This window comes from Diorhabda sublineata, chromosome 7 (genome assembly GCF_026230105.1).
Source record: "Diorhabda sublineata isolate icDioSubl1.1 chromosome 7, icDioSubl1.1, whole genome shotgun sequence".
In the NCBI taxonomy this organism is placed as follows: Eukaryota; Metazoa; Arthropoda; class Insecta; order Coleoptera; family Chrysomelidae; genus Diorhabda; species Diorhabda sublineata.
The window spans coordinates 16,339,098-16,353,617 of record NC_079480.1 but is presented as its reverse complement, the minus strand read 5'-3'; the positions used below and the strand labels follow the sequence as shown (position 1 = coordinate 16,353,617).

The following is a 14,520-nucleotide window of genomic DNA, read 5'->3' as shown; positions in this document are numbered from 1 at the left end:
TTTCTCGGATTTTTTTTCAGTTTCCGTTTTATTTTGAAAGAGATTTCCTGAAACAAATGGCACTTCTGAAGCGTTTATTTTATTGTTAATATGAACATTTTGAAAGGATGCAGTCATGTAACTTTCAACTTGTTGTTAATTATAATTTTTTATCATTTCACAATAATCTGCACTACAATGTATACCAACTGCATTATACGAGATTTTGATTTCTTGATTATTTACAGGTTAATTGGATAAAATTAACAGGGGATTTAAATTTTTTTGATATTTGCAACGTTCTTGGGACGTTATCTGTACGAAATAAACATTTGAATTGTTTTCTGTCGATATTATAATGAACAGAAGAAGAAATTTTGCTAATACCTATTATATGATCGTATTGAATATAGAATACAGCTTGATACATACAGTAAAGTATGGCATTATTATATTATATAAGAAAATTGTCTACTCCAGAGCGTCCCGAACAGGGTCTGTGCACTGGAATAGGAGAAGTTCAAAATATTTTGATAAAGACTTAGAGAACAGTCGAAACGTCGAAATTTATCTTTCTTTTAAAAATTATTAAAATAAAAACTAAAACAGAAGAACCCTAAAATCAAGAACATTTAGAAGCATTAATATATGAAAAGGTCTAAGAAATAAGAAATTAAAGAAATTATTTTTCATTTATCTCAAATAAATAAACTTTTCATTTTGGTTTATTTTCTATATTTCGTTTACTTTTTTTTTCTTTCTTATATTCGTTTAATATGGTATAGGCACAAAGCAAAACAATTTCCACAGGCCAAATAAAGACCCATAAAGATATTTAGGAGGCATGCATCCGATGCCTATGTACTCAACTCAAAATACAGAAATACGTGTGCATAAGCGGTGGATACACACGATCACAATATCCTTGTGATATGGTGGGTACATAGGGCACTCTAGGTATTAATTACTGAAGAAAAAATAGGAAACAAAGAAATGATTCTTTTCCATTTATCCAAAAAAATCCAAAGAAAATATTTTGATTCCAACCTCGTTCAATATTTTGGCTAAATACTCAACTCAACTACAGTTTAATGATTTATCGAACTTTTTTCACAACTATAATGTGGACACCTGATATTTTCTACATCTCAATCCTTACCAGTTGGTATTCCATTCCGTTTTTGGATCGATTTGAACCCATGAGTGAATTACTTTGAATGTAGATTTTCTCACTGATGGCAAACTGTACTAAGATTCCCGTTCTTAAGTAGTAAATTGGCTTTTCGCGTACTTTACTGAGCTTATTTTTTGTAAAAAGGTACTTTAATAAAATATTCGAAAAATAACATATTATACATAATCATTGAGCAATCTTATGAAAAATTGCTCTCGCAAAAAAATAGTTTTGTGAAAATCATATAATCAATTTGAATTACAGAATACTAAGTTACCACAAAATAGACCAATTGAGTGAATCACAACACCCCAATCAATATTCTAATATCTAAAGAATAGTAACTGGAAATTTAACTCACTGCATTTACTTCGAAATCTTCTTTTACAATTATGAGAAAAAATGTTGACGTGTAGACCAAGAGTTTCTTGAAATGTTTTGGAAATATCTAAATTGTTGTCGGGTTCCAGCTTCCTGTCAGTATTTGTATCAGGCAATTCTCTTTCAAGATTAGACATTTTCTTATCTGAAATATATAATAAGAAATTAATTCATCTACCAGAATATTATCCATATTTTTATTTGTACTCATCATACAACTACTCGTAAATTGTAATTATTCATCAATCATTACAACTTAGTAAATTAGTGAGGAGTTTTCACGAAAGTAACTCGATCAAATTTCAAGAAACTTTCTTCCAAAGGATACACATTTTCTTATTAGAATTATATAGTAATAAACCAATTCGTCCATCAAAATAGTTTATATAATACATATCAATTTCAATTTGTTCTCATTGCATTTTAGCAATTAAGTGTTATATGAACGCAAAATAACAAAAAATAGTCTATCAAATATCAGACAATTCTCTTCAAAAGATAGACATTTTCTCACCTGAAATATAAAGTAATAAACTGATTCGTCCACATAACAGCTTCTATTACATATATTCAGAAGCAACTTTAATTTGTACTCATGGCAACTTTGCAAATGAGCTGAGAATGATGGCAAAAATAATAAATAACATGAACAAATAACAATAAATAACATGTCTCAAAATACATTTTACTGTTAACGAAACTTACTGAACTTTTTTCGGCTTAAAATCGTTGATTTGAAACATTACTTTCTTTTTTGTGAGTGTCCCTCTTTTAAAAGGCAACGGGGCTGTAAGCCCCGATTGTTATTCAAGTGGACCCATAACTACCTGTCTCTTCTATACGTAATTATTTTACTTTAACGATTTTTTGTAAATAAGACGACCTGTTTCTATGAAGCTTTCAACTCTTTTGAAACAGTCATGTTTCTTTATTACAACAACTTTGTTTTCTGTTATTTTTCCATTACAAATCACATATTTCAATATATAATTGAAAAATTATGACTAAATAAAATAAATGGTTACATATTCACAGAAATTAACCTTACATTTATCGAAACAAATATTTAAGTACACAAACATAATACAAATGTCATGTAAAAAGTGTGATTGTGTTTTAGTATTGTGAATATTTGTTACTATTTTGGTGATTTTCAAAATACAATTGACAAATTAAAATGAAATTATCACACACATGAATCATGAGTAATTTATATACTTCCTTATTATACAAGGGGAAAAAGTATTAGATTTCAGCTTAAGGTTGAATTGTCTCGTCGGAGGGAGATAAAATCTAGTGATTTTCCACTGTATAATCAACAATTTTTTTCTATAACGGAAATAACGATGATTTCAAATCTAAAAATTATATCTTTACAATATTCAAGTCAGAAAACTTTCTATGTAAAATTTGAATTTTGGAATTAGTGGGCTATGTTATACTGATAGCCACAATTAGACCCGCGTTGCTAAACAAACTTTGAAGTAAACAAATAGCTGTTAATTCAATTTTGTGATTTGATTTGAAAATTGTGAATTTGGTGGATATTTAGAACAATGTTACGATTCAATAATAATTTGCACATTTCAAAATATTTCAAACTAATTACATTTCTAAAACAAAATCGGAAAGATTACAAGCTGAAGAAAGCTGCGATTTTTACGAGTACACAAATTATTCATTTTTCAAATATTGCTCCCGATGTAAGTTTATTTAATGGTCAAGGTTGTTGTTGTATTTGGGATTACAGAAGCTTGTCAATATTTGAGATTAGCCAGGTAACATTAGATGTTGTTTAAGATTTGGAACGAGAACCTTTGAAGAAACCCAGTATTATGTAAAGAGTAGATTTGTAGTTACTTGAAAATATCTTAAATTTTCTTCTTCTTAGCGTGCCGTATCAAGTCCCCTTGACGTTGGCGATCAGCATAGCAAAACTCTCTCTATCTTGAGCTAGGCTAAATAACTGTCCTGTCTCTTATATTCTTCAACCAAGAGGCTTGTTTCCTTCCAATTCCTCTATAATTTTCAACTTTAACCATCATAATTAACTACAGGATACTAAGCCGGCTATCACGAATTATGTGTCCCAAATAAGCTATTTTCCTGCATTCCGGAATTTTTGTTGTAACATATTCAGTGCAAAAAGTGCTTCTCGTGTTTCCAATCCATTTTTGAAGCCGAGTTTTGCTTTGATCATCTTCACACTTATTTCTGATTCTTAAAAATATTTATATAGTATATTTATATATATATATATATATATATATATATATATATATATATATATATATGTATATTTCAGCGGGTGAATAAAAATGATTGAAGAGAGTGACTAATATTCCTATGTTTTTTTCATTTATAAGCTTTGTCAGGTCCAACAGATTTCTTGTTTTTTGCCAAATTTGTAGCATGTATCACTTCTGATTTTAGTATTTCTGGTCCTTAATCTTCATCAAATGCCATGAATTTCTTCTTTATCTAGGATTATTTGATTATTTTTCTTATTGAATCCCTCAAAGTATGAGCCAGCTACCTCTCTTGATTTGTTTAAACATATTGAACGTGTAATGTTTGTCTTCTAACTTTTCCATTTCAATGCATTCATCTTTCATCCAATTTTCTTTGGCCACTCCTATTTTTTGTTTGATTATTTTCTGTATCTGTTTATATTTTCCCTAAAATTTTTCTGTCGTCTTCTTTAATCCATTAAATCTAGGATTTCATCTGTCATCCATTGTTGTTTTTTGTGTCTTGGACTAGTTTTAACTTGTTTTTCTAGTATTTTGAAAATGTGATTTTCAAAAGTGTTCCATATTTCTGTACTGTCAACTTCATGTTTTATTTGTCTCAGTTGGCTGTTAATATCTTTTTGTTTTCTGTTATATCCAATTTTAACTTTATTGGACATTTTTGGACTTTTTTGAGCTTGATTTTAATATAGGCTCTCAGAGAATTGTTATCCGATGCAATATCTGTGCCAGGATATGTTGTTACTTTCCTGACACCATTTTTGAAAATCTTGTTTACTAGGATATAGTCAATGTTAAATTTTACCAAATATAAATAGCCTTTCGTCCAGCAGCCTCAAAGGATCGCCGACTATTTTCTGCATATCACAATGAAAAATGCATAAATTGGGTTGTGGGTAAAAACCAGTTTTATAAGGTTCCCGAAACAGTGGCTAATTAATTTCATTCAACTTGCACAATACTAACTCCTATACAGGTCATTCATTTCTAAGATCATCCGCTAAACTTTTAGTTGAAACTGGGAGAGACTTGATGTCGCTGAATAAACATGGACAACGTTAGGCAATAAATAAAATAAAAGTTCATATAAAACAATAATATTATTAATTACCAAAAGATTGGTACTAGAGTACAAAACAGACTTTGAAGCTTCTGGAAATTTCGTAGACAAAGCATTAATGGTGAATCCGTGGTTTTCTTCAACCATTCTGTCAAATCGTTGAGCTAGCTCATCTGAAACGACAGATTTGCGTCCTTGGCCCCCTTCATCATGCACATTACGGCCATCTTTAAACTTTCGACACCATCACTCACGAAGCTTTCCCCATACACAAGACTCATTCTCCGATGGATTTCTGCATCACTATGGCCTTCAGCTTGTAAAAAACGAATTCACACAATTCACACTTGGCGGGAGCATCAATAATGGCGGACATGTTTACGTGGCTGTAGCACAACGCCATCTGCCGCCAGAATGTTAACAATGGCGGAGTGTGTAGTGCGAGAGCTTCGCAATCGCCTACTGCGCATGCCCGCTATCTTCTGCCCGTGTAGCGTTGCACGGAGGTTAAAAAAACGACCCTCGTAGTTGTTCAGAACATGTGGTAATGCTGATATAACACCAGATTCGCGACCAAGTACATCAACGGGAGTTGATGTGGTAGGAAGAAGTATAATTTCAACACAAGAAAACTCAACTATTGTACCTAATAGTTTAAAGAACATGCAAGGCACATTTAATAATTGTACTTTTAAAATAAAGGAAATATAACTTCTATCTACGTTTGTTTTCGTGTTCATACAATATCCAAGAAAAAAGTACTCATTTTTTTCCCGGATAGAGGAGTAATTTCATAAAAAGTGACTTTTTGTTTGCTGTCAACACAAATACGATGTAAAAAATTTTAGTTTCAATTTGAATATGAACAAACACATTTTTGATTGTATTCAGAACTTCGATAATTCGCTTAATACCTAGTTTCAAGCAATTAATATTCTGAATATTTATTGAAATTGCATTACTTTTACAATACAATTTACGTCAAGCATTTTTGAAAATCCATCAATTCTATGCCCATAATTTTAAATCTCGAATAATTAGTTACGTAATAAGATATTTTAAAGTTATTCAAACGTAATATAAAAAATGTAATAACATAAGACTGTACGTTGTTTCAATAAGAAAGTAAAAAAGCAAGAGAGTCGTCGTAACTCGATCTATTTTTTTATTTCAAAACCATTTTGATTGGACTAACACGCAAACATAACCTTCACACCATTCTGACATTTTTTTATGAATGTTAAATGTTCAAATGTGATCTCTTGATAATTTATTAGTTTTCGTCTTCCGTATTAATGAAAATACTCAGATTTAAATAAATTTTAATTGTAATTTCTCTTAACGAAGAACAATATTCCCCCTTAATATTTTTTGCTCAATTTATTTTCATGATTAGTTATAATATGATCCGTATAAAATCTGATTCTTTTTATTATTTACTGGTGACTATCTTATGAGTCAAAATAGTGATTCTTTTGTTACTTCAATAGATTTCTGTTGAATTTTCGATCAATTCTGATTTTATATTATGTGTATCATTAGTAATGAGTTTTTGTTCTTGCTCTTATTATTTCAATCAATTCAATGAAAAAATATTGAAAAATAAATTGAGAATTGGCACAATTGAAGAAAGGGAAACTGTTTCCAAATATATGAAATGATTTGAAAAGCTATGTCGTTTGTGGTTATGTCGATATTGGATTGTCAGCTATCAGCTCATTATCCACTTTAAAATCATACCAAAGACATTTAAAGATTATTATGATCTGTTCATTACTAAATAATTAATTACTAAACTCTTGCAATTTGTGGTCTAATGGTCTGTTAAAAACCAGATGTTTAAAATCTTTAGTATATTTCTTCCAATATTAATTGCAGAATACAGTTAAGCGAAGAACAATGAATATTTAATAAGTATGCATAGCATAGCATACCAAATTAAGAAATGAAAAATAATGTACACCCCGTATAAAATTCGGTAAACATCTAGCAAACCGTCAGTCCACGTGGACTTATCACCTCCACTGTTTACCAATGAAAAAATCAAAGCTGTCGGAAGGCGTATGTACACAATTTCTTCAGCCTGCGATAAGCAGTGGCGTCGCTAGGTGAGATTAATTTAATTCATAAATTTCTTTAAATAAATAGATATATGGCGTTCTTAATGCCATGAGAGAATGAAGACAATGAAATTGTTCAGTGTAGTGAGAATAGAGACAGGTATGAATTTATTAATAGAGATTGAGATATACAAACACAGCAAGTTATTTTAAATATATTCGAATGTTTAAAAAAGGAAAATATTCAGCAATCTGATAATGCAATAATAATAATAATTGCTGAATTAACTATAGAAAATTGAATGACTCATTCTTAACAAATAGAAAGTTCTGTGGGACATTGTTTTTCAGCTGAGAAACTCGTATTAAGGAGTGTTCCGCAGGGATCGGTACCTGGTCCTCTCTTATTTATAATATACGCAAGTATATGCAAGTTTTCTATGCCGATGAATCGAAAATATTCGCTGATTCATCTGTTCATATAAATCTTCAATAGGACTTGGATTCGATCTCTAAGTGGTCCTTAGACTGGATGTTGCCTCTTAATGCAGATAAGGGTGTAGCTCTTTACTTAGGCAAAAACAATCCGAGGCATACATACTTCTTAAACGGTCACGCCTTAAATGAAGTGAATTCTTATAACGATCTCGGTGTTACAAATAATACGGATTTGAGTTGGTCCGAACATGTTATAAGTATTATCAGTATAAGTTTTGGCAGCATGTGGTTTAAAACACAAAAAAACTGAATAAATGGATGGTAATAACCGAATCTTCAAGGACAGTTCGATGGCGACAAGATTATTTGCGTCAGATAAAAGACTACCCAAGTTCTAATAGACGAATGGGGTACAAAAAGGGCTCAGTTCACGTCTGGTACCCTGTTTAAACCAAACTCCCCTACAAGCAGGTATATTTCACTCGTCTATTTACGTTTTATAATTTAATATTCAGTTATAGCAAGTTAACGAAGTATAATAATGATTTTTTTCCAAATAGGACTACAAATAAGTGCATTTGTCTAAATAACGGCCTACAATGTCGTCCAATTTTTAATGATTGGAATGTCTTTTAACAAATACTTTCTCGCATAAGATTGAAAGTAATTATAAAAAGAATAAATTTATAAAATGGGGTATCTACGCCTATGGTATATCAAACAAAATTGTCAGCAATCTGCAATTTATATTGGAAGAGCTGTACAATTTCTACAACTTTTTCCAAATGGCAAAAAATTCGAATCTCAGAGAACTGATGATAAAATTAAACAGGAATCTACAAATGCACTCCGAAAACAAATGATAAAGACTACATTCGATTTTGAAATGCAATGTTTTTGCCTACCAATACAAAAGAATTAATAATTCATTTTAAATGTATGGGAAACCAATAATACGTAACTTGTTAAATCCTTCGATAAATAGAACCATTTATTTTGAATGTAGCATAAGTCACTTTTTCAAAAATATCATGTTAAAGATAAATAACATTAATTACAAATCAACAGCATCTCCCAATTTTTAGAAAATTGTACATGTTAGCTCCACTGAGGGTACTAATCAACGTTATCATAAAAATGTTCATTGAAAGGGACAAGTCATTTTACTGTAATGAAGATTAGTGAGTTTTCAATAACTGTACAGAATTATTTATTCTGATAAAAATATATATCCTTAAATAACAAATATGAGTACATTTTTGAACAAGGAAGATAACACAAACTTAAATATAGATATCGATTCAAAAACAAAATGACTTTGCCGCTTTCAAAATAAACGACTCAATTAAACCAAGAACTGAGCCTCCCTCACCCTATCTAAGTAGAACTGATATGAAATTGGAAATTTAAGTCAATTCTTATTATAAAAATATTAAGCTCCCTATCCAGAATGAACGAAATAATAAAGTTAGTTTCAATCAAATTTGACCAATAGGACTGAATTAAGATGCTATTGATAAAGCAAAAACAGTATTAAGAGAAAATAATTATTATGAAAACTTGATAAATAATAACACATTTAAAATGAGATTGAACGAATAATATTATGATCAATCAACTAACAAAACAGATCCTGAACATGAAAATGCGAAGGAAAAAATGAGGAAGCTATTAATAACAAAAAAAAACTCAAAAAATTTAAGTGAAATTTCTAATTCATAAATTTCAATGTAATAGTCTAGATAGTGACATTTTCGAATAATGATTTAGTTAGGGCCTGTTTTTTGAAAGACTTGTGGACGCACTAACTAAGCGCAATATCATCATAGGAAACACTCGTACATAAATCAAATAAAATAATGTGCATTGGTAAAAAACATGTTGAAAAAATTCATTCAAAAAACCATTCAAAATTTTAACCGTATTTGGGGATTACCAGAGAGCATTTGGAAAACTAAGTGATGAAGGTTTCCATGAATCTCTAGTGTTCCCCATCATAGAAGAGATAGTCTGATGAATGTTTAGTGTAAAACATGTAAATACTGTGGATGAAGCGCTCTAAAGCCTTCTATATACCATGTCGATGCACACATTCATCTCATAGTTCAATGCAATACTTTCAATTAAAAGTCGAACTAAGATCGAAACAACACGTCCCACTGCTGATTTCGATTCGACTGTCTTTGCTCCGGATCGACCTGATTCTGGTTCGGCTCGACTCGACTTTGAGTACAACCAGCAAAGATGAAGTAGGTGATTCTGGGTTAAGTATGTAGATTTGATAATGAAATGTAAAGGTGGAAAAAATTGTAAAAAACTATCCGTATTAATTTGTTCAAATTTAATAAATGTAGATACCGATCATTAAGTCTCGATTCTGCAAACAAAGAGGCAAATGATTCTGATAGTCTTAAAAAGATTTTAAATGTTTTTATTTGTAATTTGAATTTTACGTTTATGCAATTTATGAGAATTAATATTCTTTTTTAAAAATGTATTACAATAATTAATTAATATTTTATAATATAATAATTCGATTAAATATATAATAATATAATAATTTAATAAAAAAATAAGTATCGAGTTGTCATTAAAGATTTATTTTTGGAAGGCAATTTTGAACAACACAATTCAAACTTGGCCGTATCAACTTGATTAAGGACGAACGTTCGGAACGGCAAAAACTACGGCAATCAGCGATATCATTGAGAAAGTTCAATAGATGATACTGGACGTCCGTCAGATTAAGGTTAGAGCCTACATGATGGCAATTAAAATAATACTTTACGTTATGTCAGATTTACAAAATTGGCTAATTTGAGTGGTTATGGGGATAAAACAAAAACATTAGGCATGCGATTTGTTTAATGCGAAAAACCTAGACAAACCTATGAGTTGATTAAGAGGCAATAAAATTGAGGTAAAGTTCAGAGAAACCGGTCATGTTGAAAAAATTAAAAACATTGGGCTTCCTAAAGTACCAGAAAACATAAAACTTGTTGATGTATTTAGTGTTGAGGATATTTCTCATAACACTTTACGCCAGCGGACACAGACATATCTCAACGGTCGGTATTATATTATTATTCTGAAAAATATAAAGTACCATTCGTACAAAATCAGTTACATCAAGAACATAGCAATGATTATCCCCAACGGCGTATGTAGTTCTATAACATTTTTCAGGATTTAGGTAAACGGAATGGTTTCTAGACGCCATTGCATATTATGCTCGACAACTTTTATAGAAAATGGTAATTTCTGGACTTTCGAGTACGAAGTTGCAAGTGTCTCACTGAAAAACTAATAAGCGATCGAATCCAGGACACTCTTCACTACATTATCCCCAATTACAATCACAAGCTGTAATTAGTCATTATTCCAATTACTTATTTGGTGGTAATTTGAAAATGTAAACTGACATCAAACCAAAAGTAATCAGCCCTAGTTCTGAACTATGTCTGCAAATATAACTTTCAGGTATTCCAATTTGAACATTTCAAGACCTATCTCAAGTTTGCATGTATAGGCTCTGGATTCTGTGACCACGAAGTCATTTCTTGGTATTAAATATCCTGATGATTATTTCCACCCGCAGGTTTACGCTTGTTTCATGTCATATGTCATCTTACAATTTCAAATGAATCTCAACCTCAAGATCTCCAGTGCATTGATGTATTCAATTATACATAGTGAGTTTTATGTATGAATCGGCTCAATAAACTCGGAAATGGCTTGCAAGATTTTTAAAAATCTTTGTGCGCAAAGTGATACGGCCGGTATTATAGTCGCAACTATAATAATGATCACCCTATAAATTATTTTTCACGTAATATTCTCTATACCTAAATGCCATAATTTCGGACCGGACCTTTCAAGTTACCCTCAATGAAAAAGGGACCAATTATTTTGTAGCCTATTATTCCAGCCCATACATTCAGTTTTTCGGGATATTGGATGTGGGATTCACGCATACAACGAGGATTGTTACGTGACCAGTATCTAAAATTATGCCGATTTACGTTTCCATTAATCCAAAAAGAGGCCTTACCGCAAAACATGATATTACTTAAAAAAAATTGGATCGTTTTGATTTTGAACTCTTGAACCAACGCTAATTTTTATTTTTACTGTTGTACAGTACCAATTTTATCGACCCAGAATTCCGACAAAAATAGACAACGACATCAAAGGTAGAAGTGGAAGAGAACAAAGCAAACCGCTCCATCACATGCTACATATTGCTTCAACGGCACCGTACCGAATCGTTTTTTAATCGCTTGGTTACTGGTGACTCGAGTTATTATAGTTCTTCCAATATCAATTGCAGATTATAAAAATACCAATAAAGAACCTTAGTTAAATACGACAACTTGGAACTGGAGTCGCCTTCTACTTCGAAAACATGTCGAAATCCTTTGTATTCCCTCCTATTACATGTATCCACTCTTCTGAACTGTTTGCCATTTTGAACAGAAAATTAGATTTAATAATATAATGATAACAGATTCCCAAAGTTCACTAACGGTAATCGGCCAACAATATCCTAACCATGTTGTATACATACGCCTTCGGACAGCTTCGGCAAATAGAAATAAATTTATGTTTACGATTCGATTTTTTTTAATTGGTAAATAGTGGAGTATTTATGAAATATTGATTGTTCTTCGCATAACTGTCTTTTACAATTGACATTGGAAGAACTATAGAATCCCTTAAAACTAAATTTTTTTCATTTCTTGATATCGTTACCTCTATAATTGAATGTAATTGCCGATTATATTCTACGTTTGAATCGAACTATTAAATCATATTATAAAAATTGGAATAGTAAAGAAATGATAATTTATGCATTAGCAGCTTACAAAAGAACATTCACTCTGCAATAAATTTGGAACCTTATGAAATAATTACCGGACACATAAGTAGCAATACAACTTTCGATGTGGAAATAGATCATTAAGTAATTGTAATTATGTACAAATCTTACACATAAGGAACAAAAAAAATAAATCAAAAACTACAATCTCTTAAACAAAAAAATGGAATGCATTGTGTAGTATGCTAAAATCGGTATCAGGCACAAAAAAACATAAAATATCCCGAAAAAGACTTAATAGGTAATTATCGGGATACTAACGATTTTATTGAGCTGACTTCACTTGTACTTTTTAAAATTCAACTTTAAAAATAGATTTATTGGAACATTGTCGCATTCGACATATAGCTGGTATATCTTACATAAAATTTTGTCTTTTTTATAAAGTGGTGATAGTTAATTTTTTTCTCTTGATATATCGAAATGGCATTAAAAAAATTTAATCCAATTATGAGGGTTAACTAAAGAGTTATTAGGCACGATTCCCTTTGGAACAGAAGATCGTCCGCATATCGAAAATGAAATCTTTTGGATTTGGACTCAACAAACATCGGAATTTGGTTATATTTTAAAGCCGATATTTTTTATATTTCTGAAAACATATAAGTCGGTAGGCAACTAGCCATCGATTAAAAAAAAGAATAATTTCAACAAAGTTAATGTCATCCTAAGACGATAAAAACTTTATTAAAATAACTTTATTAGCTGCGACTTGTGCGCTTGCGTACAGATCAAATTGCCATTCAGATAATTTCCTTATATAAATTCAATCTAGCTTCATTGAAGTATGATTTCCAAAAATTATAGACATTTATACTAAAATCAAAGAGTCTTTTGGTGTTTTGATGTTATATCCCTATTTAGTAATATCTACTCAAATGTATGCCTAATAGCTCTACAATATCAATATAGTGATAAAAGTGAAAACTGCAAACTTCATAAAGAAATTCTATTGAAAATAATAACATTGATTTTCAATAATACATATTACTCCTGTAATAATAAAAATCTTTGGAGCACCAATGGGGTCTTCAATATGCCCTATATTAGCAGATTATGTAATGGATTGATTATATTTTCGACTTTGTAATATCTGTTTTGTCCTTCAAATTATTCTTCATTCTAGAATATGTAGATGAAGTAATTTTATACCTTGCATTTAATGAAATTGATAATTTACTATTTTACTTCCATAGTTTCGATCCTCATATACAATTCACTATAGAAAAGGAGAATATTGAAAAATCGTTACCATTTCTCAATACCTACTTAATTCATAAAAAATGAGGATAATAAAATTTTGATGAACTGGCACAGGAAACCAATCTGGAAGATATATCAGTTATCATTCATATCACCCTCGTAACACTAAAATTTATTTAATAAAACAGATCAAAAATAGAGTCCCTACTACAATATTCCGTAAAAAGCCTTAAAATACTTTTCAAACTTTTTCATGAAAACTCATATCTTCCGTATCTTTTGAAACGAATTTTTTATAACACATCTGACACTGACTCAAACATTCAATCATCATTCTCAAACGTCAGTTCTGAAATTTCTATCTCGCCTATCTATAAACCTTTACCATATATAAAATCAATTACTCCTAAACTTTCTGGAATCTTTAAAAAACACAATATTTAGATAACGTACACTCAGATCCTTAATATTCAATATATTTTTACTGAAATGAATGATAAAACACCAACAAATAAATTGCCTACCATGGTACATGGAATTCCTCGTTGCGGAGTACATAGTTTTTGGGTCTTAAAGAGAGTTCTATCTCTTTGTGAAGACGTCTTACCAATTCGCCACGTGACTATACCAGGACGTATTGCTCCAAACGACCACCCAACAAGCAAATTTACGGATGTAGTAATGTTTTATGTCCAGGCAAGACCAAATCCAGAACTGCAGTGCCAGCCTTCATTTTAGAAACAGCAGCCTGGATCTTCACTGCATTAAACTCCTCAATCAGATTCCCTCTACCTCATTTCAGAATGTTTTCAATATTGGTGTTGATGATGATGATCTATTACTTCCTACGGATTTGAGTGTTAGCTGGGTCTATCAACAGCATCTAAAACATTTCTGAGATGTGTCTATTAGTAGCGTCAAGGATGGATCAATCTTTGAGAAAGCTACTAAGCCAGTCGATTAGTGAAGACGATAAACTCATCTCAATTTATTAAGAAGGTTGGCATGTCCAGTGCGATTGCTCTAGATGCCCCATATTCTCTAGCTTCAGTACATACGCTGGTGACATATGCCAGGATATCATCGGTTAATAT

General features: G+C 30.9%; 1 protein-coding gene across 3 annotated transcripts in view; it reads right to left on the bottom strand.

The window, feature by feature from the left end:
- Positions 1–14,520, bottom strand: part of LOC130446433 (scavenger receptor class B member 1-like) — an 87,243-nt gene that overhangs the window by 54,176 nt on the left and 18,547 nt on the right. For all 3 annotated transcript variants that reach the window (XM_056782699.1, XM_056782700.1, XM_056782701.1), the window contains exon 2: positions 1,515–1,679. In XM_056782699.1, the coding sequence (XP_056638677.1) occupies positions 1,515–1,671 (157 nt within the window). In that variant the 5' untranslated portion in view covers positions 1,672–1,679. The remainder of the gene's footprint in view (positions 1–1,514; positions 1,680–14,520) is intronic.